At 53.2% G+C, this 22,288-nt stretch overlaps 1 protein-coding gene across 7 annotated transcripts in view; it reads right to left on the bottom strand.

The window, feature by feature from the left end:
* Positions 1–16,538, bottom strand: part of CCN4 (cellular communication network factor 4) — a 30,531-nt gene extending 13,993 nt beyond the window's left edge. Inside the window, exons 1-4 of one of the 7 annotated variants that reach the window (XM_033842905.2) lie at positions 16,311–16,538; positions 9,330–9,672; positions 7,253–7,372; positions 29–285 (exon numbers count right to left, since the gene is read on the bottom strand). In XM_033842905.2, the coding sequence (XP_033698796.1) occupies positions 29–285; positions 7,253–7,305 (310 nt within the window). In that variant the 5' untranslated portion in view covers positions 7,306–7,372; positions 9,330–9,672; positions 16,311–16,538. Of the gene's footprint in view, positions 1–5; positions 286–7,252; positions 7,373–9,329; positions 9,673–16,310 lie in introns of all 7 variants that reach the window. The other 6 variants (XM_033842907.2, XM_033842904.2, XM_033842906.2 and 3 more) reach the window with 6 other exon arrangements.
* Positions 16,539–22,288: the final 5,750 nt, after the last annotated feature.

Raw genomic sequence — 22,288 nt, 5'->3', positions numbered from 1 at the left:
CTTACGTGCACATACTCCTACTGCGTACCTCGGGCTGTCCCCACTGTAGTCACAGTAGAGGCCCCGGTGGGGGTCACAGACAGCAGCCTCCGTGCAGTTGTCCCCGAGCTGCTGAGCACACATCTTGCAGCATTCGCAGCCGTCTGTGATGAGGCTGACCCCCAGCGGGCAGCGGGGCGGGGAGGACGGGCACTCGCACGGCCACTTGCAGAACTGGGGGTGTGCAGAGGTGTCCTCCAGGGGAGCCGGGGTGAAGACCGTGGCCGTGGGAGCTGGAGAGAGGGCCTGCAGGGGAAGGGCAGACATAAAGGGAGCTGCCAGGTAAGGGGTTCAGAGGCCAAAGGTCTGCAGTCACCTTCCCATCTTCACGGTGTTCAAAAGGTTTACGCGAAATTATGTTTCTCCACCATACTTTTACTAGCCAGACGTCTCCTTTCTCCTCAATGCAACCACAGGAGGAGCCGGAGTTCAGAGACTTAAGCCCGTCGCCCAAATTCCCCAGCTGGTAGGCCAGGGGGCAGGGGGCAGACTCTAGGTCAGACCTCTGAGCCCCATGGGTGTTTCCTTCCCTTCTGATCATCCCGAAACCTGGGAGGTCCTTGAGTTGGCCTCGATTGAAGATGAGGAAGCTACAGCTTTGAGGAAATGCCTTCTGATGAGTCACCTGTGTGGCATGGCCCACACCCCATCCACTGGTTGCTCTTTTCTCTGCGTCCTAAAGATCTACCCTCTCCACTGAGGTTTCAGGTGTACAGCACAGTGATTCAGTTACACATACATACATAGACACATGCACATATATATACATTCTTTTTCAGATTATATCCCCTTACAGGTTATTAGGAGATATTGAGTATAGTTCCCTGTGCTCTACAGTAGGTCCTTGTTAGTTACCTATTTTAGATATAGTAGTGTGTATCTGTTAATCCGAAACTCCTAATTTATCCCTCCACCCCCTTTCCCTTTGGTAGCCATACATTCGTTTTCTATGGCTGTAGGTCTACTTCTGTTTTGTAAATAAGTTCATTTGTATCTTTTTATTTTCAGATTCCACATGTAAGTGATATGCATATTTAACATCGGGTTTCAGGCAGGTATTTTTATGAATTTTCTTCTCCTTCTTATTTCCCCTCTGAGCCCCAGGAAAGGGCTGCATGGGTGGCTCCTGCAGCTGGCTTGCTCTGCCTCCGTAGGGAAGGGAGTCATGCTCTTGTTGCTGGTGCAAACCATGCAGAGAGGGGTCTTATTTTGCGCTAAGGGTAACGGACCACCACTCCGCTTCCCCAACCTGCACTCCTCCCCAGAACCCCATTCCCATCCCCGAGCCCATATATTCATCTTTATGCTGGCAAATATGATGGACAGGACAACAGGCCAGCGGGGAAGGAGACGTAAGTCCCAAAGAGCCCCCGCTGCGCTGAAGATCAGGCAGATAGAACGGGAGGCTGCTGTGGGGTGCCGGCCTGTATTAGGAACTTCCAACTGCCTGTATCTCAGGGATCCAGTCCCCCGCCCGGCCCCTCCGGCTGCCTTCCTGAACGGCCCTCCTGGCCCCTCACTCTTTATACTGGAGGAAACCTAGGCCCAGGGAGGAAGGGAATTGCCTGAGGATGGAGAGTGGAGGCTGCATTTTCCCACCCCCAGGCGGTGGTCCCTGCTGGGGAGCCTCCTGTCTGGGGCTCCTGAATTCTGAGGTTAGCGGAGGTGGAGCCAGGGCTTGCGCGGGGTGCCCCACGGGCCAGCTCCTCCGTCTTGAACCAGAGCCTGCTCTGTGGGCTTACAGATCTGCGCTTCATTCTTTGAACAATAGATGCTGAGATATTCCGACAGATTCCTTCTTTTCCTGAGGAGGAAAGCGAGATCCAAAAGGCAGAGGGACACCTCCAGGATGACACGGGCCATGTCAGGGCGTAGGCACAAATGACTCTCCAAGCTCTCATTTCTGGGACCTTTACCTCTGCCCCCTCTGGGCTCTTTCAGTCACTCCACAAACGTTTGCTGAGCTAGCTCACCGTCTCTCTTAAGTTTTAGGCACTTGAAGATGAAGTTATTAAAAATGTCCTGTGCTTGTGGCGCCGCAGCTCATAGGAGAGACAGTTATTCGAGGTGATTTATCACAATGTGAGGCCGTGTGTGAGTGCTGGGCACCGGGGCGGCCCCGGGAGCTCTCTGCCGAGGTGAGTGGTGGACATCCTTGAGTGCCTGGCTGTGAGAACCAGAGGCCAGGAGAGATGGTCCAGGCTGAAGTGCTGGATTAGCTGGGCTCTTGGTTCTGTGCTCGGCACATAACAAGTGCAGTAAATATTGATTTGACACATTAAGGGACTTTGAAAGTCAAAACTGCAAACCTTGATTTGAGGCTTTCGTCGCCTCTAGGCTTGGTTTCAGGCAGGTTTGCTGGTGGGGAGCAGACTGCTCTGCAGGTTGGCAGGGCTGGTCTGTGTTCATCGGGAAAGCATTTAGGTTACCTTCCCTCGTTCGCTTTTCCTCGAAAAGTACAACGTGACACACAAAACCCCAAACCCCCAAATCAATGAAACCACACGCTCACACACACACACACACACACACACACACTCACACACCCTCATCTTTCTGACTCTGTGCAGAGAGACTTTTCCTTGTCAGTCTGTGACAGTGGAGGCCTGGAGCTTTATGAATCCCCCAGACCACCTCTGACAGTCTCTAGACCCTCAAGACCTACTCCTGGCAGAGGAAATAAAAAAAAACCCTCTCCTCCAGGAAGCCTTCCATGCCTTTCCCAGGTTGTATTAGAGGTGCTGCCTCCCCTACTAAAATGTGAACTTGTAAAGGACAGAGCCTGTGCCTTACTTCTCTCTGTGGGCCTGAAACACGGCTCACGGCCCACAGCAGGGCTGTGTCAGTGTCACCTGGTGGAATGGATGGATGGGGAATTGTTGACTCTAAGGGGCTTTGGTGTCTCTTGATTTTTCAGGGTCTACCATCTTGGAAGCTTTTTTCTCTGCTCTAAGTTTGAGGGTCAAGAAAACAGCATGGGACCCGAGACAGTCAGAAGTGGGTTCTCTGTGTCCTTGGACAACCTTTCTGAGCCTCCACATCCCCATCTGTGAAATGGCCACAGTAATGCCCCCTCGGGAACTGTTGGGAGGGTGGAGGCACTGTGTATGCAGAAGCACTGTGTATGCAGGCCTGGCAAAGGGCAGACGCTCGAAAGCACGACTTCGCCCTTGCGCTCCCGTGCTTGTGCGCCCTGCCTCGCACCCACACAGCCCAGCACAAGACTTGGGGGTCTGGACACTTTGAACTGAGCTGGGATGGTCTGGAATCTGGATAGTAACCACCTCCACGTGGTTACTATCCATCCTGCTGTCTCCATACCAAGTTAAACCTCCCCAGAAGGAAGCCTCCTTTCCAAGTGCATGCCGGGAGCCCCAGGGCACTCAGCTCCTCAAGGGGAGCTGCAGAGAAGGCCCCCGCCCTGGATGAGGGAAGCAGGTGATGGCGCCGTGGGGCAGTGGAGGGAGGGGCCCCGGGTCCGCTGAGCCAAGCCCTTGCTGCTGGCGCCATCTAGTGGTAGAAATCTGCCATCCCTAGAAGGTCCTGGATGAGAGCTGTGGGTTGGGAAGACCTTTAGACCCCAGGGCCTGAGGACTCCTCATTTTGGTGCATGACCCTCTGAATCCCGACTGCCTTGTCCAGCACCCACGCCCCAGGGAAAGTGACTGCACACACACACACACACACACACACACACACACACACACACACGCATCAGCCACCTTGAATACCCAAGACGGCACTGCACGTCTGCCTGCCCTTGGTCACGGTACAGGGACTATTGCAAACTCACTGGGCCTACATCATTTTTTATAACAGCAGAAGCTAAGGGTGAACAAAGGGAAGGAAAGCAGTCAGAAAGCAAGGAGAATATCTATCGTCTGGAGAAAAAGCCAAAGAGAATCAAGAAGAGCCTTGGGTACTTGCAAATTGCAGCTGTTCACATAAGAGCCTCTTTTACAATGTGCTTCTGCATGCGGACTCCCCGCAGACACCACTGTGTTTACAGGAAAGACAGGAGGGTGGGGCTGTGCCCTGATGCTTCCCAGGCTGGGCACCCAGGGCTCAGGCTCCTGCCTGGTTCTGCCCGCTCAGCCCCTCAGCTCCCGGGCTGAGCCCACGGCCCACCTCCATCCTCAGAGCCCCCAGGGCAGTGCCTCACGCAGTCACTTCCTACAGTGGCTCCCAAACTTTGCCGCATGTTAGAACCACCCAGAAGCTTTGATAAACTCTGATGCCTGGCCACTGTCCGCAGACAGCCTGACTGAAGTGGTCTGGGAAGAATCCTGGGCACTGAACGCAGCCGAGGGTGACAAGGGTCCACTTGCCTAAGGACCTGGTTAAGATACAGATGCCTGAAGCCCACTTGGAATATTCAGCTTCAGCTCTTCTATGCTGGGCCCAGAATGTGTATGTTGACCTGCACCCCTGGTGATTCTCGTGAGAATGGGAACCGTTGTCTTAGAGAACTGGGCCAGGGGAGGGTACGATGGGGAGATTCTAGGCCATTTTCCTGTCTTAACATGACTTTTCTAGAACATCACTTACACGCCTAACCTGTCGGCAGCTTGATCAACCTTCCACAAAGCAGTCCAGGCCAGACTGCAGAACACACACCGTTTTCGGTAAGCAGGCCTCATGTAGTTAATTGAAAATGATGTACTTTGCTTTTACTGTTTTGTGAGAAAGACTGAAAAATGAAAGAAATAGAAAAGGAGCAGCTCCCCATGATAAGGCCCCTAAGTGTCAGCTGGGTACTGAATGAATGTGTCCCCTCAAATTTATATGTTGACGTTCTAACCTCTCTAAAGGTCATGGTATTAGGAGGTGAGGTCTTTGGGGAGGGTGATGAGGTCATAAGGGTGGAGCCCTTATGGCAGGGATTAGTACCCTTATAAAAAGGATTGCAGAGAGCTCCCTGGCTCCTTCCACCATGTGAAGACACAATGAGAAGATGCCAGTTATGAAAAGGGTCCTCATGTAGAATGTGACCATGCTGGCCTTGACCGTGGACTTCCAGCCTCCAGAACTATAAGCAATAAATTGGTGTTTGTGGCCACCCGGTGTGTGGTTTCCTAAAGAAGCCCAAAGGGGCTAAGACCATGTCTGCTACTTAACCCTCTGGGCAGGGAGGGTAATCAGTCGGCAGGTTGAAAGCCGTGAATCAATCCATTTAATCATATTTATTGGACAAACTTAAGCAGATGAAAATTAAGAAGGAAAACATTTTTACAACAATAAATGGTGGTAGGCATGGGAGCAGAGAGTAGGAGCTGGCAGTGGTGGGGTGCCACCCTGAGACCTTAACCATCCTGATCGATGATGGAGCCAGACCCCACCATCCTCTGAGAGTGTGTGTGGTTCATCGATGAGCAGGGCCCTGGGACCAGGAGGAAAGGGCAGGGCATCTGCAGTGAGTGGAACCCATTTCCCAAGGCTCTGTGACCTAGGGCCGTGCTCACCCTCTCTGAGCTTCAGTTTCCTCATTTGTAAAATAGTAATGATGACAGCATCCTCCAGCAGCCCTAATGCAGTTACAGTCTTACCTCCATTTTACGGATGAGGAAACTGAAGCTCAGAGAGCTTAAGTAACTTGCTCACAGTCTCGCAGCTGAGAAGGGGTCTCTGAGTGTCCCCAGAGTGTCCCTCCAGAGGGACTTATCACCATGCTGCCCTACTCCTTCATTCCTTCACATTCATATCCGTACATTCATTCCTCCATCCTCCCATCACACACATGTACTAAGCATCTCCTGCGCGGTTGGTGCTCAGATGAACAAGGCATGTGGTTCTTACCCGAAGGCAGTCACAGTATGGACACACACACAAGATTACAACACGGGGTGGTGACAATTGTAATTCATTTGAGCCCAAGCTTCCGGGGTCCCCGGAAGAGGAGATGGGAGCCTCTCGCGGGGCTTTTCAGGGACAGATTGCCCTTTCTTGACTCCTAGGTGCTCAACACTGAGCCTGGCACACCGTGGGCTAGTGCTTCGTGAATGGAAGGGATGGTAGAGAGCTTGGGCTTGCCCACGTTTGGGCGGCCACCCCCAGATGCTCCACCAGGGGGCAGGGTTGAGACAGGAATGGCCTGAGCCAGCCTCAGCTGGGCCCTGGGGGTTTTAGGAAAGGGCTGCCTTGTCTGGAAGCAGTTTCTGTTTGCTCCTTCCCTGAAAAGAGGCCTCGGTGGGCAGTGGGAGAATGTGGACACAGACCTGGGTCCAGAGCTGGGGATGCCCTGTGGTCAGCCCTCTCCGACCGTTTGCTCTCACTTTTCTGGTGTAACTAACAGGCGGCCACCATGTGACCTGGTGGACACATTTTCTGAGCATCTCCTCCTCCGAGGATACCCCTAGGGGTCTGTACCCAGGGCTTGGTAGGAATGCCCTGCAGGTGGGGTCACCGTCTTGGAAAACTCTTAGCTCAAACCCCACCAAGGCACCTGGCCTGAGTGTTTGGAGGACCCAGCACTGCCCAGAGCCTTCCATGTTCACTCCGGTTCCGATGGCAGGATCTCTAGGGACGTGAGGCCCAGCGCTGGCCAGGCTGCACGTCTTGGGAGGTGGAAGGTTTGTAGAGCTTTTCTGCTAATTAGTTTTGCAAACATGCAGTCTTATGAGCGTCTGTTTGGAAAAGTCGACTTTATATGGAGAAGGTAGAAAGGGCAGGAAGCCAGATTTCTTTCCAAATAACGAGCCCTCATGAATTTGTTCATTCATCAACTGAATATAAAGCATCTACAAAGTTCCCCGTATAAAGTCTCAGGGAGCACCCAGCCTCCCCAGGAGACAGGAGTATGAAAAAGGCAATTGCATTATAGAGCAAGGATCAGAAACCAGCCCCCAGGGACATCCCGCCCACAGCATTTTTTGTAACAGACTAGAACGGTGTCTACACTTTTAAAAGGCTGTAAAAAAAACAAAAAGAAAGATTCCATGGAAAGCCTATAGTCCACAAAGCTTAGAATATTTACTCTCTGGTCCTTTTTTAGTAAATGATCGCTAACTTCTGTTACAGAGTGACAGCGCTATTAATAAGAGCTAACCCTGACGGAGTGCATAGCCAGTGGTGGGCATTTCTACCAGGGTTACGTATAATCAAACTTAAAACGTGTTCATTCTTTTTTGGGGACGTGTTCAAATATTCACACTGTTGGGAGAATAATATAGTGAATCTCACATACCTATTCCCGCTTCAATAATTATCAACCTACCTCTGTCCACCTCCTTTCCTCCATTTCTCCCGCCTACACACATGCTTTTTCATTCTTGAGGATTTCAAAGCAAATCTCAGACATCATGTGATTGTACCTGAGATTCTTCAGAGAGTGTCTCTAAAGTGTGGAGAATTAAAAACAAACAAACAAACAATTTTCACACCGATTAACTTAGTTTGGTTACAATTTTGTAATCTTCCCTATAGCAAATACTTAGTCCATATTCAGACTTCACTGATTATCTCAAAGCTTTAAAAAAAAAAATCAGATGGTTTCTACGAATCAAGATCAAAATGAGGTCTACATTGTCTGTGTCTTGCCTTTTATGCCTCTTTTATTGGTTTCCACGCTAAGTCATCTAGTCGTTGTGAGAACCCTAAGAGGCAGGCTGCTTTTATAACCATCTCCCCCAGTTTACAGATAAGTAAACTGAGCCACAGAAAGGTCAGATCATTTGCCCAAGACCGTTCACAAGTGGCAGAGTTGGGATCTGAACCAGTATCAGTCTCTTAAGGCATCACACCCAAGGGCCACACGGCGGGGTGTCTCAGCAGAGTCTAGGGGCTATGAGAGCAAGGTGAGAAGGGAAAGGATGGGGCCGTGGAAGCAGGGAGGGCTTCCTGGAGGAGGAGTCATTTGGTCTGCATCTTTAAAGGATGAGTGAGAATTGACCAGAATGGCAAAGAGAACATCCAAGCTGAGGAACGGCATGAGCAGGGGCGTGCGGGTGCTGAAAAGTGGCATGGAGCAGGAATGACCAGTGGTCAGCGTTGCTGGGGCTTAGGGCTCAAGGACACGGGGAAGGCAAGCAGGCCTCATGGCCAGAGGACCTAAGGGCCATGCCTGGGACGTGTGCGCCTGCTGGGGGGAAAACGGGGATCTCTCCTGAGTCAGCCAACCCATTGTGCCAGGCAATGACCAGAACACCCCTGTAAGGGCAGTGCTGCGGGTCCCCATTTGACAGATGGGAAAACTGAGGCCCACGGAGGTTAGAGACACAGCAAGACAATTATACACTCTGTTCTGACTCTGGGTCTCGTATTCCCCCAGCAACCTCTAAGAGACCCTGTTCTTGCCTGATTTCCAGTTCATTCAACTCACGAAAAGGAGCAGAGAGCCTTCCACATCCCAGGCTTGGCTGTGGTGGTGGCCATGGCTGACCAGGGAGGGGACCAGCCCTGGAGCAAGAGCCAGTACAGACACAGGGGGAAGAAACTGCCCTCTGAGCTTAAGCCTGTTCTGCATACAAGGGAAGAGCTAGCAGCCGTCCAGTAGGACAGAGGGAACGGTCTTCAGCCCCTACGGGTGGACCTGTAGGTGGGAGGCCCTGGGCTGCAGCCCTGATGCTGAGACTGTGGCCTTGGACGAGTTGCTTGCCCCCCTGACAGGGCAGGGGCAAGTGGGCTGAGGCAATCCCTCTGGCGCTGTCTGACTCTGACCATCAGCTCACTGAGCTGGGCCTCCGACAAGGCCTCCCCTCCATCCACCGCCTGGACCCCGACCGCCCCCCCCCCCCCCCTGGATGGGGCCCTGTCTCGGGTGGGGAGGGCAGAACGTGGACAAGAGGCTGGGGCACTGGACACCCTGGGAAGGGGTCCTGCCAGCCCTGTGTGGGGAGCTTGGGGGTGTTCTTGAAGCGTGGATCGCAGGGAGGTCATCAAAACGTGTGCCTCAGTCTCCAAGTCTGTAAAGTGGGGGTGAGACTCAGTGAGACTCAGTGAGCTCCGTGTGGTCCTCAGCCCCCAGCGAGGTCCCAGCAAGGGTTGATGCTTTTGATCCTTTAAGAGCTGAAGTTTGCAGTTGTCAGGATGTGGCTACTTGGGGTATAGGGCCAGAGACAGCTGGAGTGAGTGTGTGTGTGTATGGGGGGCAGATGTGAACACCAAGGGCAGCAGTAGGGAGGACGGGTAGACGGCTGCAGTCCCCAGTCCACATAGCACGCACCCACCAGCTTCTGCTGTCCAGGAGCTCTCAGAAAAGCCTAGAAGACAGCACCCCAACCCCAAAGCACCCTGATCATCACTCTCTCATCGCGGCCCCCAAGCTCCTTCTCGACGCGCGCTCAGCATCCAACCTGCATTCTCTGCCTCTGTCGCTGGGGCTCTGTGAGTCGGGCTTTTAGGTCCCTTGTATGGATGAAAAGCTGAGGCCCAGCCCGGAGGTGGGGGGCTGGCTCTCAGCCCCAGATGCTGTACCGCCATCTCCCCTCGGCCACCACTCCATCCTGCCGAGAGCACGGGCAGATGGGTTTCTCGTCTCCACTTTCAGATGAAGAAATCCAGGCTCAGAGATGAAACCAAAGCCTAGCCTAGAATGGGGTCTGCGACTCCTTGCTCTGTGCTCAGGAACCACGCCCGTGGCTATGGCTCGCTGATCAGTCCTCTTAGTGACCGGGTCCGAGCGGGGAGCTGGAGGCCCTGGGAGGGAGAAAAGGGTGCATAATGGTGCAGTTTTCTCACGGGGCAGATGGAGGCATTATTCACGGAGATGGGGAGGCAGGTGGGACTGAGCTCTTAATGGTATTTACAAGGATGCTTCTCGAACGTGCGAGGCCTCAGGGATTGACTGTGGTCGAAAGTATCAAAACTCTGGAGTCCTGGATGGCGACTCAACCAGCTCAGTAGGCCCAGGGGAGCCGCCACTGGTAAAGACCAGCAGCGTCCGGGCATCCTAAGGACCAGGCCTGACCGGGTACCACTGAGATGGCGGGACCCTTGGAGATGAAGCTGGTGGTATGCTTTCCAGTTTTATGAGACCAGGGGTACGCTCTGAGAGTTGAAAGAGGAGACGTGGGAAAAAGGGAGAATATCTGGGGACACCTTGAAGGGCAGAAGCATATCTAGAGGAACATTCCAGAGCATGGGCTTTTGGGGTGTCAGGCCAACCGTACTCTTAATGAAGAGGCAGCAGTATGCGTTCCCTTACAAGAATCATGGCACCCGAGCCCTGTGACTGGCCCACCTGATGAATGAGTTGTGGCCCCTAGGAGTGGCTCACGCCTCCAGCTGGAAGCAAGTTTGGGGTCAAGTCCAACCTCCTCATTTTCAAGATTAACAGATGAGCGCTATGAAGGCAAGTGGCTTGTCTGATGTCACGGTGATGACTAGCTCTTTCCGCAACATTATTCTGCCCCAGGAGCAGGATGTGAGTCCCAGCTCTCTCAGAACATTCCTCCACCCTTAGACCACTTCCTTCCTCCTGCCCCTTCCAGCCCTGGGCGGGCTCAGGGCACATGGCCCTTCTCTCCACTCTAAGACTCGACGCGGGATTATGGGAGGGGCAGGGGAGGACCCCTCCCTTCCTGTCCTTTGGGCCTGGGCGCTCGTTTCCTCCGTCTTCCCCCTTATACCACCACCAAGGCCGAGCAGAGCCCAGGCCCATGCCCCAAGCCTGGACTTGCTTCCAGATGAGGGGGATGAGATGGGAAGATTTTATCACATCCCCTGGAATGCCCATTATCCACATTTGAGAGGCCCAGCTCCTCCTCTGATTCTGTCTCTCTTCCCCCCACCCCCCGCCCCCGCCATGATGGAAGGAAGAAGGGTAGGAGAGCTGGTAGATTATCAGGACGTCACGGCTGGAGGAGATACCAGAGTCTCTCTAATTCAATGGTTTTGGAAACGATGTGTGTGTAAGAATCTTCAAGGTGCCAGTTAATGTACAGGTGCCTGGGGGTGGGGGTGGGAAGTCTCCCCAGGAATTCAGGCTCAGGGCCCCAACGTTAGTTTTTTTTCTTCTGCAAGCCCTCTAAGCTTCCCTGTCAGATTTTCAACACATTCGTCTGTGCTAGGGAAAAAATCTACCTCCAGCACGTGAGCCGTCCTTGTCGGTAGGGACTGAGTTAACCATCTATCGCCACATCTCTAGAAATAGGAAGGGGCTGGGCACATAGCCGCACTGTTAACATCCATGGAACAAGTGAGTGGATGGGCATGAAAATCACTGTCATTGTCAACCTGACTCAGGGTTGTAAGACACAAGTCTCCCCTTCAAGCATCATCATCACCACCATCACCATCACCACCATCATCGTCAACATTACCACCATCATCATCATCAGTATTTCTTTCTCCTACGTGATAATCCAGAAGCGTTCACTGACTCCCTCTACATGTTCTGGGAAGCTGGCCAGGATGTGGAAACCTCGAGATCTTCTGAAGACCAACTCAGCACTGAGCCCAGCACAGCCCACCAATTACTCTGCCCCCCCCTCTTGCCCAGCTGGTACTGAGCCTGGGGTCTTTACCCTTTATTCTTTAAGCCTCCCAAGAGGATTAGCACCCAAGAAGTGAGTACTAACATTATGCCATTTTACAGATGAAGAAACTGGCTCAGAGAGGCTGGGTTACTTGTCTGAGGGTGCACAGCTTGCAAGGAGAGGAGCTCAGTATTTTCCCTTCCCCACCTATCACGATCGTTCTATGTACACTTGTGTCTTTCCAGGACAACATTGTCTAGTAAAACATAATGTGAGTTCTGAATGGAATTTTACATTTTCTAGCAGCCACACTAAAACGTAAAGGTGAAATTTATTTTCATGATGTATTTTGTTTAGCCCAATATCTTGAAAGTATTATCATTTCAACATGGAGTCAACAGAAAAAAATTATCCTGAGAATTTCACGGTCTTGTATTCACACTAAGTCTTTGAAATCCAGTGTGTATTTTAGCCTTTCGGCTCAGCTGGGACACAGCCACATCTCAGCTGCCCAGCGGCCTCATGTAACAAGTGGCTACTGGTTGGGCAGTGCAGGTCTGGACTATAATAAGCCTGCCTTGTAGGTGTGTGGTTTTCAAGGGAGCTGATGTACGCAGATGCCGCGGATACAGTGCCCAGGACACGGTGAGCGCTGGATCAGTGTTAGCCCTCATCGTCATCCGTGTTCCTGGGACAGAGTGTGCTCCACGGGAGTTGCTGAATGAATGGACAGTGTGCTGAAGCCTCGCCCGCAGACGTCTGCAGTGTTATACGGTCCTCTTGTGGGCCTTCCTACCCGGCTTTACTTCCTGGGCTGTGGTTGGCATCCCTCCCAGCTCCTCCCACGATCCCACCCTGGACCACTGCTGGCTCACCTCCCTGCTCCCATATGTAACCTACAGTGTGTGGAGCAGCCCATTCCCACCGCTCAGAGAGATGGCAAAGCTTCCCGGGAGGAACTCCAGGGTTTCTGTTTGTACAAAGACAGCCTCCTGGCGTTTGGCTGCTTTGCAGGCGTGGGGCAGGGGCCTTTCCTGAAGCCTGGGGAGGTGATGCCGCTGACAGCCTGGACGTACTGCCCAGCCCAAGGTCAGGATCGGGTCTCCCAAGGAGCACCGTTCCCGTGCCCATTCCAGAGGGTGAGCCCTCACCAAGGGCCGTGCCCAGGTGCAAAATGCCAGTCCGAGCCGCGCTCTCGCCAGCATCCTGGACAAGCAGTGGGCGGGAGGGGCCCAGAGCTGGGAGCAGAGTGTCCAGTCTGACGGAAGAGGCTCTGAGCAGGGAGCTGGTGGGTGTGGGGTTTGAAATGCTAGCTCAGTTCCCAGCTATACACAGGAAGTGTAAAGAAGCCATGTCGCTTATGCTCCTGCAATCTTTTAAAAGGGGTGTGCCGCCTACCCGGGGCCACGCGATTCTGTAGTTGGTCTGAGGGGCTGAAAGTGGGTTTGCATTTCACACTCAGCCCACGTATCCTCAAGCACACACACACACACACACACACACCATGGGGCTTTATACCTTCAGACAAGCCACAGTCACTTACACATGCATGCTTTTACCCCTGTGACACCAACACACATTTCTGTGGGAGAAGGTATATGGGTCTCAGCTGTACACAGACAACCAGAGACCTAATGTGTGCCCCGGAATTTATCCGCACAGCGTTCATGTACCTGGTCATGTGCTTCTGAGAGGCTTCCCTCAAGCAGCCCTGTGTTCACTCCTCGGCAACGGGGAATTGACGGGGCTCGGTCGTCAGCCCCGATTAACAAGAGAGGACGGGAAGGTCCGAGTGGTTGGGAACCTGCTGGAGCTGCCTCAGCCAGTGACAGAGCTTGCACCCGGCCTCTCTTTCCTGGATGACGTCACCCCTGCCTCCTCTCATTCCAACGTATGAGTGGCTGTCGCCTGCCTCGCCAGCCTGTAAGCTCAGTAGGGTCACGGACTTTGTGCTTCTCATATGTGCACACGTACATGGACCAGGGAGGCAAGAGGCTGTATTGTTGAGAGCTGACCTAGGTTCAAAGGTCAGCTCCACAGATTACTAGCTGTGTGACCTTGGGCAAATTACTTAACCTCTCTGAGCTTTAGTTTTTATCTACAAAGGAAGATGATTACATCTGCTTAATAGTATCGCTATGAGAATTTAGGAGATGCTTAATAAATAATCATAAATGTCATGTGGATGAACTGAGGAAGGTCTTACGTATATAAATATATAGGCTTTGGCGCAGTGCTTGGCAACCGCCCCCCCCCCCCAAATGTAGACCCTCTCTCTTAGCACAAGGGAGGTACTCACTACATGTAGAATGAAGAAAAGAACAAAGAGATGGAAAAACAAGGTCTGTCTGTAGCTCACCTTTATCATATGTTACATTCCTGAGTACACTTGGCTACGTTTCTGAGCTCACTGCCCTGTCCCGCTCCTGGATTTATCTCTTCCTGGGTTGGCCTCTTCCTCCTTCAATTACGGAACTTTTCGATAATGTTTTACTATCCGACAGGGCAAGTCCCCCCTCACAATTCGACTTCCTAGAAGTTTTCTTGGCAATTCTCATGAACCTTTTCTTCCATATGGACACATCTATCATCATTTTTTCCCATTAAAACCTCAGTGGGACCTTGAATGGACTCACATTCCCTTTATGTATGAGTTTGGGGAAGATGACCACAGATGGAACTTGGCTCTGAAGGAAAGTACAGGTTGACCTTTGTCTCCCAGCCCTCACGGGGGGGTTAATGCTCTATCCGGAGAGCTCCTGAATCAGATAACAGTGTTGTAGGGGGGAAGTATGGGTCCCCACAGAAGGTCCCTGGACAGGGGCACAGAAGAGAGGTAACTTGTCTCCTCCCAGAAACCTTCCCTCCATCCTGCTGCCTGGGTCTGTCTGTACTCCCAGCTCCTGTGCTGTGCGTCCCCTCCGCTGAGCCTGTGGGCCTGTACCCCCTCTTCCCTAGTGCAGATTGCTCTGAGGAGGTACCTGGGGTTCCCGTGTACTTGGACCCCCCACATACTTCTCTCCTTCTCCTCACTCAGACCTCACTACCCTACCCCTCTCACCTCTTCACCATCCACCCCCTGTCCTCCCAGACATTGCAACCCTGAAATAAAGGCTGATATGGCGTCTTCTGGGTGCTCCAGTTTTCAGGAAAGCTATGGAAGAGAGAGTGGGATTTGGCAGGAAACGATCTGAGTTTGAGCCCTCCCACTTATTAATTGTGAGACCCTGGGCAAGTCCCTGATTTGCCCTGTCTCCATTTCTTTCATTTGTAAAATGGAATTAATATCCTTTTTTAAAAAACTTTTTATTTTATATTGGAGCATACTTGATTAACAATGTTGTGTCAGTTTCAGGTGTACAACAAAGTGATTCGGTTATACGTATAATGTATCTATTCTTTTTCAAATCCTTTTCCCAGTTAGCTTGTTACAGAATATTGAGCAGAGTTCCCTGTGCTATACAGTAGGTCCTTGTTGGTCGTCCATTTTACATACAACAGAGTGTACATGTCAACCCCAAACTCCAAACTCCCTAAAAGTTCCCTGACCAGGGATGGAACCCATGCCCGCTGAATTGGGAGGGCAGAGTCTTAACCAATGGACTGCCAGGGAAGTCCCTTCTTCTTTTTTTTTTTTTTTGGTAGGATGGTTCAGCATCAACTACATTCAGAAGCCGCACAAGTTATGGAGGATTTAACAGCAAGTCACCCAGACGCCCTCCCTGATCTCATCAATGCACACGACCGTGCTTGGAGGAATATCCATCACCCAGCGCCTATGAGCAACTGGCCTGTGGTCAGCCGTCAGCTCTCAGCCTCAGATTTGGTTGATTCAGAACCAGCGTCTTTGAGCCCACGGGCAAGTAGCTTACCCCCAAGCCTCAGCTTCCTCATCTAGGAATGGGGCACATCAGTCCCCAAGAAAGCCGTCCATGGGTAATAAACTCCCTCTTGCCATCCTCCCTCGTTCTCTTGGCCTTACTACTGGCAGCAGGCCCTGGCCCGGGCTGTGGGATCTTGGATGCAGAAGCTCTTCACAGCTGCCCACCTCCTGCCCGCCCCGTGCCTGCTCCAAGCCTCGAGCCAGCCGCCTGGCTCTGTGCTGCCACGTGTCTTACTCCCTGGCTTCTCGGAGGTGCAGACCTTCCTCCCTTCCCCTCCGTGTGCCTTGGGATGGAGGTGGGAGAGAGAGAACCCTTAGGGTTCCCCTGAAACAGCGGGCTTCCTCTGCAGACCCGAATGTACATGCTTCATAAACTGTAGAGGGCTGTGCAAGCCCAAGGCGGCCGCATTTGGGTTAGAGAATCAGCACAAGCACTGTTTGTGCAAGTTAGTGCTTTTGTTGAGAGCTGATATTATCCCTTCCAACTTTTCTTGGCCTTTACTAACTCCCCCACCCCCCACCCCCTGCCTTGTAGCATCTCCGACACTTGGAAACTCATTTTCCAAACTCAAAGACTAGAAGTCTAACAATAGTTTTCCTTACTTTATGCTGCTCAGAGAGGGTGAGTGACTAGCCCAAGGTCACACAGCCAGTCTGGGCATTCCCACGTCTGGAGTCCAGGCTCCCTGACTCTGTTCCTTCGAGTGTCCCTTTCTGCTGCATTTCAGGTGGGAATAAAAGGCGTGGAAGTCCTGTTCGTTTTGTTTCCCCAGGTGCTGGCTCTGCTCCTCCCCTTGCCGGGATCAGCTGTCCCCAGCAGCCCTACTCCTCACCCTGGGCCTCGCCCTTGCTCCTCAGTGGACACCTCCCTGCCCCCTAACATTCCAGTCCTTCTCATCCTGCCCACCCATGCAGCAGGACCAGTGGAGATGGGAGCTGGGACCCCTCTCCGTGCCCCTCCGGGCAGGACTCACCATGGCCGGGGTGCTGCCCACTGCTCCTACTGCTGTCACTGCCACCAGCGCCCACGGCAGGAACCACCTCATGCCTGGAGGTCAGTGGCCAAGGCATCTACGGAGCAGCCCAGAGGATCCGGCCACCTCTCGGGGGAGCTGGGCCGAGACTGACCTGGCCCATCAGGAGTGCCAGATATGCCTCTTCCCGCAGCCCTGAGGGGGTTTTATTAAAGCAAGATCTGACGTCAGGGTTAAGGACAAGCCCTGCATTTTCCTCTGAAAAAACTTTTCCTGCCTCTCGCTCTCTCTCTTCTTTTTTTTTTCTTTCTTCCCTCTGTCCCCACCTCCAGCCCAAGCTTGGCCAGCCTCCCCGGCTCTGACAGCTCTTAAAGGGAAAGTTACAGGGCTATGATTTCACATCAGGGCGGTGAATTCTCACAGAAGGAGCTGGGGTCATCCTGCCTAGGCGTTTCTCAAAGGTGGGGCGGGGGAGACGGTGGGAGGGTACCAGGCGGAGGTGGAGATACAGTTACAGGGACCAGCGCTGGCACGGGCTTTGAAAGCGCTCCCAGTGGAGAAAATCAACTCCCTTCCATTCCCTCCCGGCTGCTCCTACTTCTGGTTTGCATTTGTCATCTTTCGCTCCTCTCTCCCTGGCTGCAAGCAAAGGAGGGTGGCTTTAGTCCACTGATCATGAAATGGTATGAATTCACAAATGAGCTCAGGGCTGGGGCCCTGGTTACCATCACCACCTCCTCTACAAATTAAAGCTCTGGTTTCCAACTTACAGGCGTTCCCGCCCCTGCTTTTAGCCTGAAGCCCTTGGGTACTGGAGCTGTCTCCCCATGTCTGGGCGCCTGTTACCCCTGGTGGGTTGGGGTGCCTGGCCTTCACCTCTTGCTGGACACTTGCCACACTGGTGAGGGGTCTCCTTTGGAGCCTGGTTTGCCCTCGTCCAGCCCCCTCATCCCCACGTGGACCTCAGCCACAGCCTCCTGACTGGTTCATTACCGTCCACACTTCTTAGAGCCACCAGAACAATCCTTGGCAAATGGAACCAAGGTGATGGTGGTCTCCTGGCTCCAGCCTCCCAAAGCCTGCCCATTGACTTAGCATGGCATTCCCAGCCCTTGCGTGGCCTCCAGGCCAGCAGCCTCCCTCATCTCTTCTGCTTCCATTCTCCCTCCCCTGCACTACACTCGGCCTCGGTGGACTCCTTGCTGTTCCTCTCACACCCCAGCAAATTCTCATCTCTGGACCTCAGTGGGAACTCTCTTCCCTGTGGTTTTCATAACAATTACGCCATCTCTTCCCTTTTACTGTAACATATACAAGCAGATGCTGAACCATGTGTGGCTGCTCGGAGGTGGTAGCAGACTTGTGCCTGTGGAGGGAGATTATGACCATAGACACGACCCCCATAAGAGGTGACTCTGATGATCTCTCCATTCATTGACTTAGGGGTGGGCCTCTCACCCAATTCTGGCCAATGAGACAGAAAGAGGACTCTGCTGGGGGCTCCTAGAAAGGACTCCATTCCTCAGGAGGAGAATAAACTTCTCTATGCATTCTCTTTCTTCCTTGAGTTCAAAGTTGACGGCTGGAGCTGCAGCAGTCATCTTGTGCATATAAGGCACAAGCTGGAGGATGAAAAGCCAACATGCTGAGAATGGTAGAGCAGAAGGAGGGAAAGAACCTGGGTCCTTGGAACTTAAGGTGTTACTGAATTAAACCTGGACCTTCAGACTTCCCACTGCATGAATTAATTTGATGACTTATTGCTTAAGCCATAGATTAAGAGTAACTTGCTCCTATAATCCTAATGAATATACGGGATTTGTAGAAATCATGTATGTAAAGTGGCAGTGGGGTATCTGTCACAGAGCAACTGCCCAGTAAACATCAATCCTCATTTTCTTCTCATGAACTCACTTGATGCTCTTAAAACAAATTCCATGAGGCAAGCACTGCGGAAAAGTGTCATTAAAGGAATCACCCAAAGTGTTAGGTGCTAATCCAGGTTCAGTGACCCTTTGATGAGCACCAGGTATGTAGAGGCCCTGTACTAAGAGACAGCTCATGACCACAAGGTGGACGGTATTACTGCCCCATGTTATGGGGGAGGGGAAGCGGGAACTCAGAGATGCCAGGTGATGTCAGGACATGTACTAAAGTAGGGGCAGGAGGGGGGCTGGAACCAAAGTCTTTGAACCCTGACAGCGACTGAGCCCTTCCAAGCCGGCTTCACCCGCTAAAGTCCCTAATGTTCTGTAATAAGAGTAAAGCTGAGCCCAGAGAATGCCAGGATCGCTTTTAGGAAGTCTGATTGCAAGACGCACTTGCAACAGATCCCCCAAATCACGATCGAAATGCTGGCCCCTTGTGCCTGCCGGTGAACCTCAGATGGCTCAGCTGCCATTCTTCATTGCCAAGGAAACCTGCAGCAGGCTGACCCAGTGAGCCAGGCAGGGCAGTGGGTTAGGAGGGAAAGCGCCTGGGGCGCCACCGCAGCCCTGCTGCTCACCTGTGGGCCTTGGACAACCAGCAGTCTCTCTGTGCTCAGTTTTTTCTTTCTTTTTTTTTGCGGTACGCGGGCCTCTCACTGTTGTGGCCTCTCCCGTTGTGGAGCACAGGCTCCGGACGTGCAGGCTCAGCGGCCATGGCTCACGGGCCCAGCCGCTCCGCGGCATGTGGGATCTTCCCGGACCGGGGCACGAACCCGCGTCCCCTGCATCGGCAGGCGGACTCTCAACCACTGCGCCACCAGGGAAGCCGTCTCTGTGTTCAGTTTTGTTTGCTTGAAGAAACAGCAGCATATTAGTGCCTACCCTGTGTGGTTGTCGGGAGGCCCCCTAAGCAGACAATTTGGCGTGTCCCAGCATTTGCGAGTGGAGGAGCCAGGATGGGTCGCAGCCCAGGCTGGTCTGATTGGGTGGCCTTGTGCCCATCCTACGTCAGGGCTTAGGCGTCTTGGCAGACCTCGTGTTGCAGCCTGGGTGTGTGTCTGGGGTCGGCCTTGGTGAGTGTGGGCCCAGGACCTGGCACGTCCTGCTCACGAGCTGGGCAATCTCTAAGTGACCGGCTGGTGGTGACCGGAACAGCAGCTGCATTTATGGAGCATCTATTGCGCCCCTGGAGACACTTGCCATTTCGCTGAATCCTCATCTCAAGTCATCTCATGCCCATTCTACAGATGAGGAAACTGAGGCATGGAGAGATGAAATAAATTTCCCCAGCCATTTGGCTCACGCACGGCAAAACTGTCATCAGGACTTAGACCCGTATGACTCCAAAACAATTTTTTTTCCAAGTAGACGAATCTGTCTCATGAGTGGAGCCAATAAGGGAATAAATGCGGGAATGAATGAATACAGTAGCTGGACAGACGGATGGGCGGATGGACAAATGACTGAATGTGTGAGTAGGTGATTCCACTGTTAGGAATATTCCATTCCCCAGGTCTCCCCAGGATGGGCTCCTCATTTTTAGTTTTCCGCATCCGTGTGCCCCTTCTCTGACCACTCTGCCTAACTCTTCAGCTCCATCACCCACTGGCTTCCTTCACCGCCCTGGCCCAAGCGCCACTGCTTGTTTGTTCAGCTGTTGACTGTCTCCCTCCTGGGCTATGAGATCCACGGGCAAAGCCAGGCCTACACCTGTCTGCCTCTCTGGGCTGAAGCCCAGCAACACGGAGAACCCGGCACAGCACGTGTTAGAGGCAGACTTCAGGTGAAGGGCCAGATGAATGAAGGAAGCAGACGAATGGCGTGGTGATGGGAGGGATGGATTGAGGAAGGAAGGAAGGAAAGAAGGAGGGAGGGAGGGAGGAAATAAAAGGAAGGAAGGAAGAAAAGGAGGAAGGCGGGCAGGCCTAGAGGAAGAGACCAGCAAAACCACGTGTCTCTGCTTCTCAAAGTGCCTGGAAGACTGCGTAGCACATAGTAGGTCTTCAGAGTCCATTTGTGGAAAGAGGAAGCTCAGGAGCACAGGAAAGACGGGGCTGAGCTGTGTCTAGTTGACAGCAGGAATGTGTGGGGGGCTGGGTGACAGACTACATCACCCAGGCGTGGGGCCCAGGGCCAATGCACAGGGTTATTTATCTCCTTGTCTGTAATTCATTTCTATCTGCGCTGCAGAGGTTCTCGGTGCGCTGCCTAGGCCACACAGGGCCCCTCTGAGTCCAGCACTTGCTGCTTCCCTCATCCCCATTTCCCACACCTCTCCCCACACTCGATCCACATCCCCGAGCAATGTGCATGTATATGGCCTTATAAAGTATGGAATGGTTGTCAATTTAATAATCGCGTGTAAAGCACTAATGATGTGCTAAGCTCTGCTCTGAGAATCTCTCAGGTCGGTGCTCATTTCATCCCCTCTTTACATTTGGGGAAATTGAGGCACAAGGAGCTAAAGGACCGTGCAGGAGGTGACACAGCAGGCACGCAGCAGAGAGCAGACTCATGGCAGAGAGTGGACACGTGTGAGCTTGTACTCTAGGTAAACGGCGGGATGCTCCAGCCCCGTCATTTCTCCTTTTCCCCCGTCTGTTCCAGTTTTCCGACCTCTCTGGCTACCTCTTTCCAGTGTGTGACTTCTGACCGTCGCCCTGGTTTCCCCAGTGTGCGAACTTTGGGTCCTGTTTCATCCCATCCCCCTAGTGAGGGGCCCTCCTGTGACCCCCGACTCCCCACCTGCCAGGCCTGCTGGAGAGTTTCTCTGGGATTTAGGCCTCACCCTTAGCTGTTCCCGTTGTTGATGCCGTTCCCACGTGGCATCAAGCCCATGGTTCAGGGCTGCCTGCACAAGCCTGGGTCAGTCTCCTGCCCCCTGCCACTCTCCTGCAGTGTGACCTTGGGGAAGTCACATAATCTCTCTGGGTACTGGCTTCCTCATCCCTAAAACAGGGATGAGAGAGGTATTGATCACTCTGAATTGCTCCTGGCACAGAGTAAGTGCTGTGGGAGGATGTATTAGACACGCTTAGCTCATAGTAGATGCTCAATAAAGCTCCTAGTCCGTGATGAATATTCTTCTTGGGACTCTGGGCCGGGAGTGCTTCAAGGGCAGGGTCTGGACAAGGGTGTCAAGGTCTGGGTCCTGCAACCTGACCTGACACACAGCAGGCACTCGGGACGTATGTGGCGGGGAGGACAGAGGCTGGGGTGGGGACAGTGTCAGGGCTCTGGCCTCATTCCCCGAGGAGGCCACGGCTCCACTTCTGCCTCTCCCGGCCGAGGGTCCCCGCGTCCAGCTGTTCGTAAGCTCTCCTTCAGTCTGAGCCCAACCTCTCAGCGGTTTCTCTAACAGACCTCCCAGAGCAGCTGTAAATAAATTCCAAAGAGCGGCTGGTGGAGGGGGTTTAAGAACAGAGGCCTGTTGAAAGCATTGCGACGCCAAACAATAAGGCCTCCTTGACCAGAGCCAGATGCACAGAGAATTCCAGAGACGCTCGGGACCAGGCGTCCAGAGGCCCCGGATCTGCTCACATCCTATTTGTTTGTCATTTATTTGTTCCACGAATGTGCACGGAGCCCACACAGTATGACGGCACGATGCCAGCTCCCGGGGCTACTCAGATGCACGCCCCACACCCCGGCTGGGGCAGCAGAGGACCCTTCCGCTGAACCAACATGGCTGCTTTAGAAAGCAGAGGATTTGGGGCTGGTCTGCTCTGCCCTCCACCTCCCTGTGATGCTGGCGCGGTGGCACAGGTGGGGCTCTACCTCTCCTCCTGGGGCCTAAGCGAGAATGGAGGCACTGATAAAGGGTGGCCCTGGGCTCCAGGTCTGCTCGGAGGTCAAGGTCAAGGTAACTGTCCCTCCTGCCCCAGCCTAAACAGCTAGGGCGGCTCTGGGAGGGTCACTGGGCAGCCCCTGGCCGGCTCCACGGCTGCTACTCATTTCTTGAGCCGCGACTGACTTGGGCAGAAGCTCACCTCTAGCGCCAGCCTTGGCTACAGATAGGGGCCCCCAGGGAAGGTGGAAGAGAAGAGCAAG

This window comes from Tursiops truncatus, chromosome 17 (genome assembly GCF_011762595.2).
Source record: "Tursiops truncatus isolate mTurTru1 chromosome 17, mTurTru1.mat.Y, whole genome shotgun sequence".
NCBI classification, from domain to species: domain Eukaryota; kingdom Metazoa; phylum Chordata; class Mammalia; order Artiodactyla; family Delphinidae; genus Tursiops; species Tursiops truncatus.
Note: the sequence above shows the minus strand (reverse complement) of the source record. Positions and strands in the feature narration are given on the sequence as shown.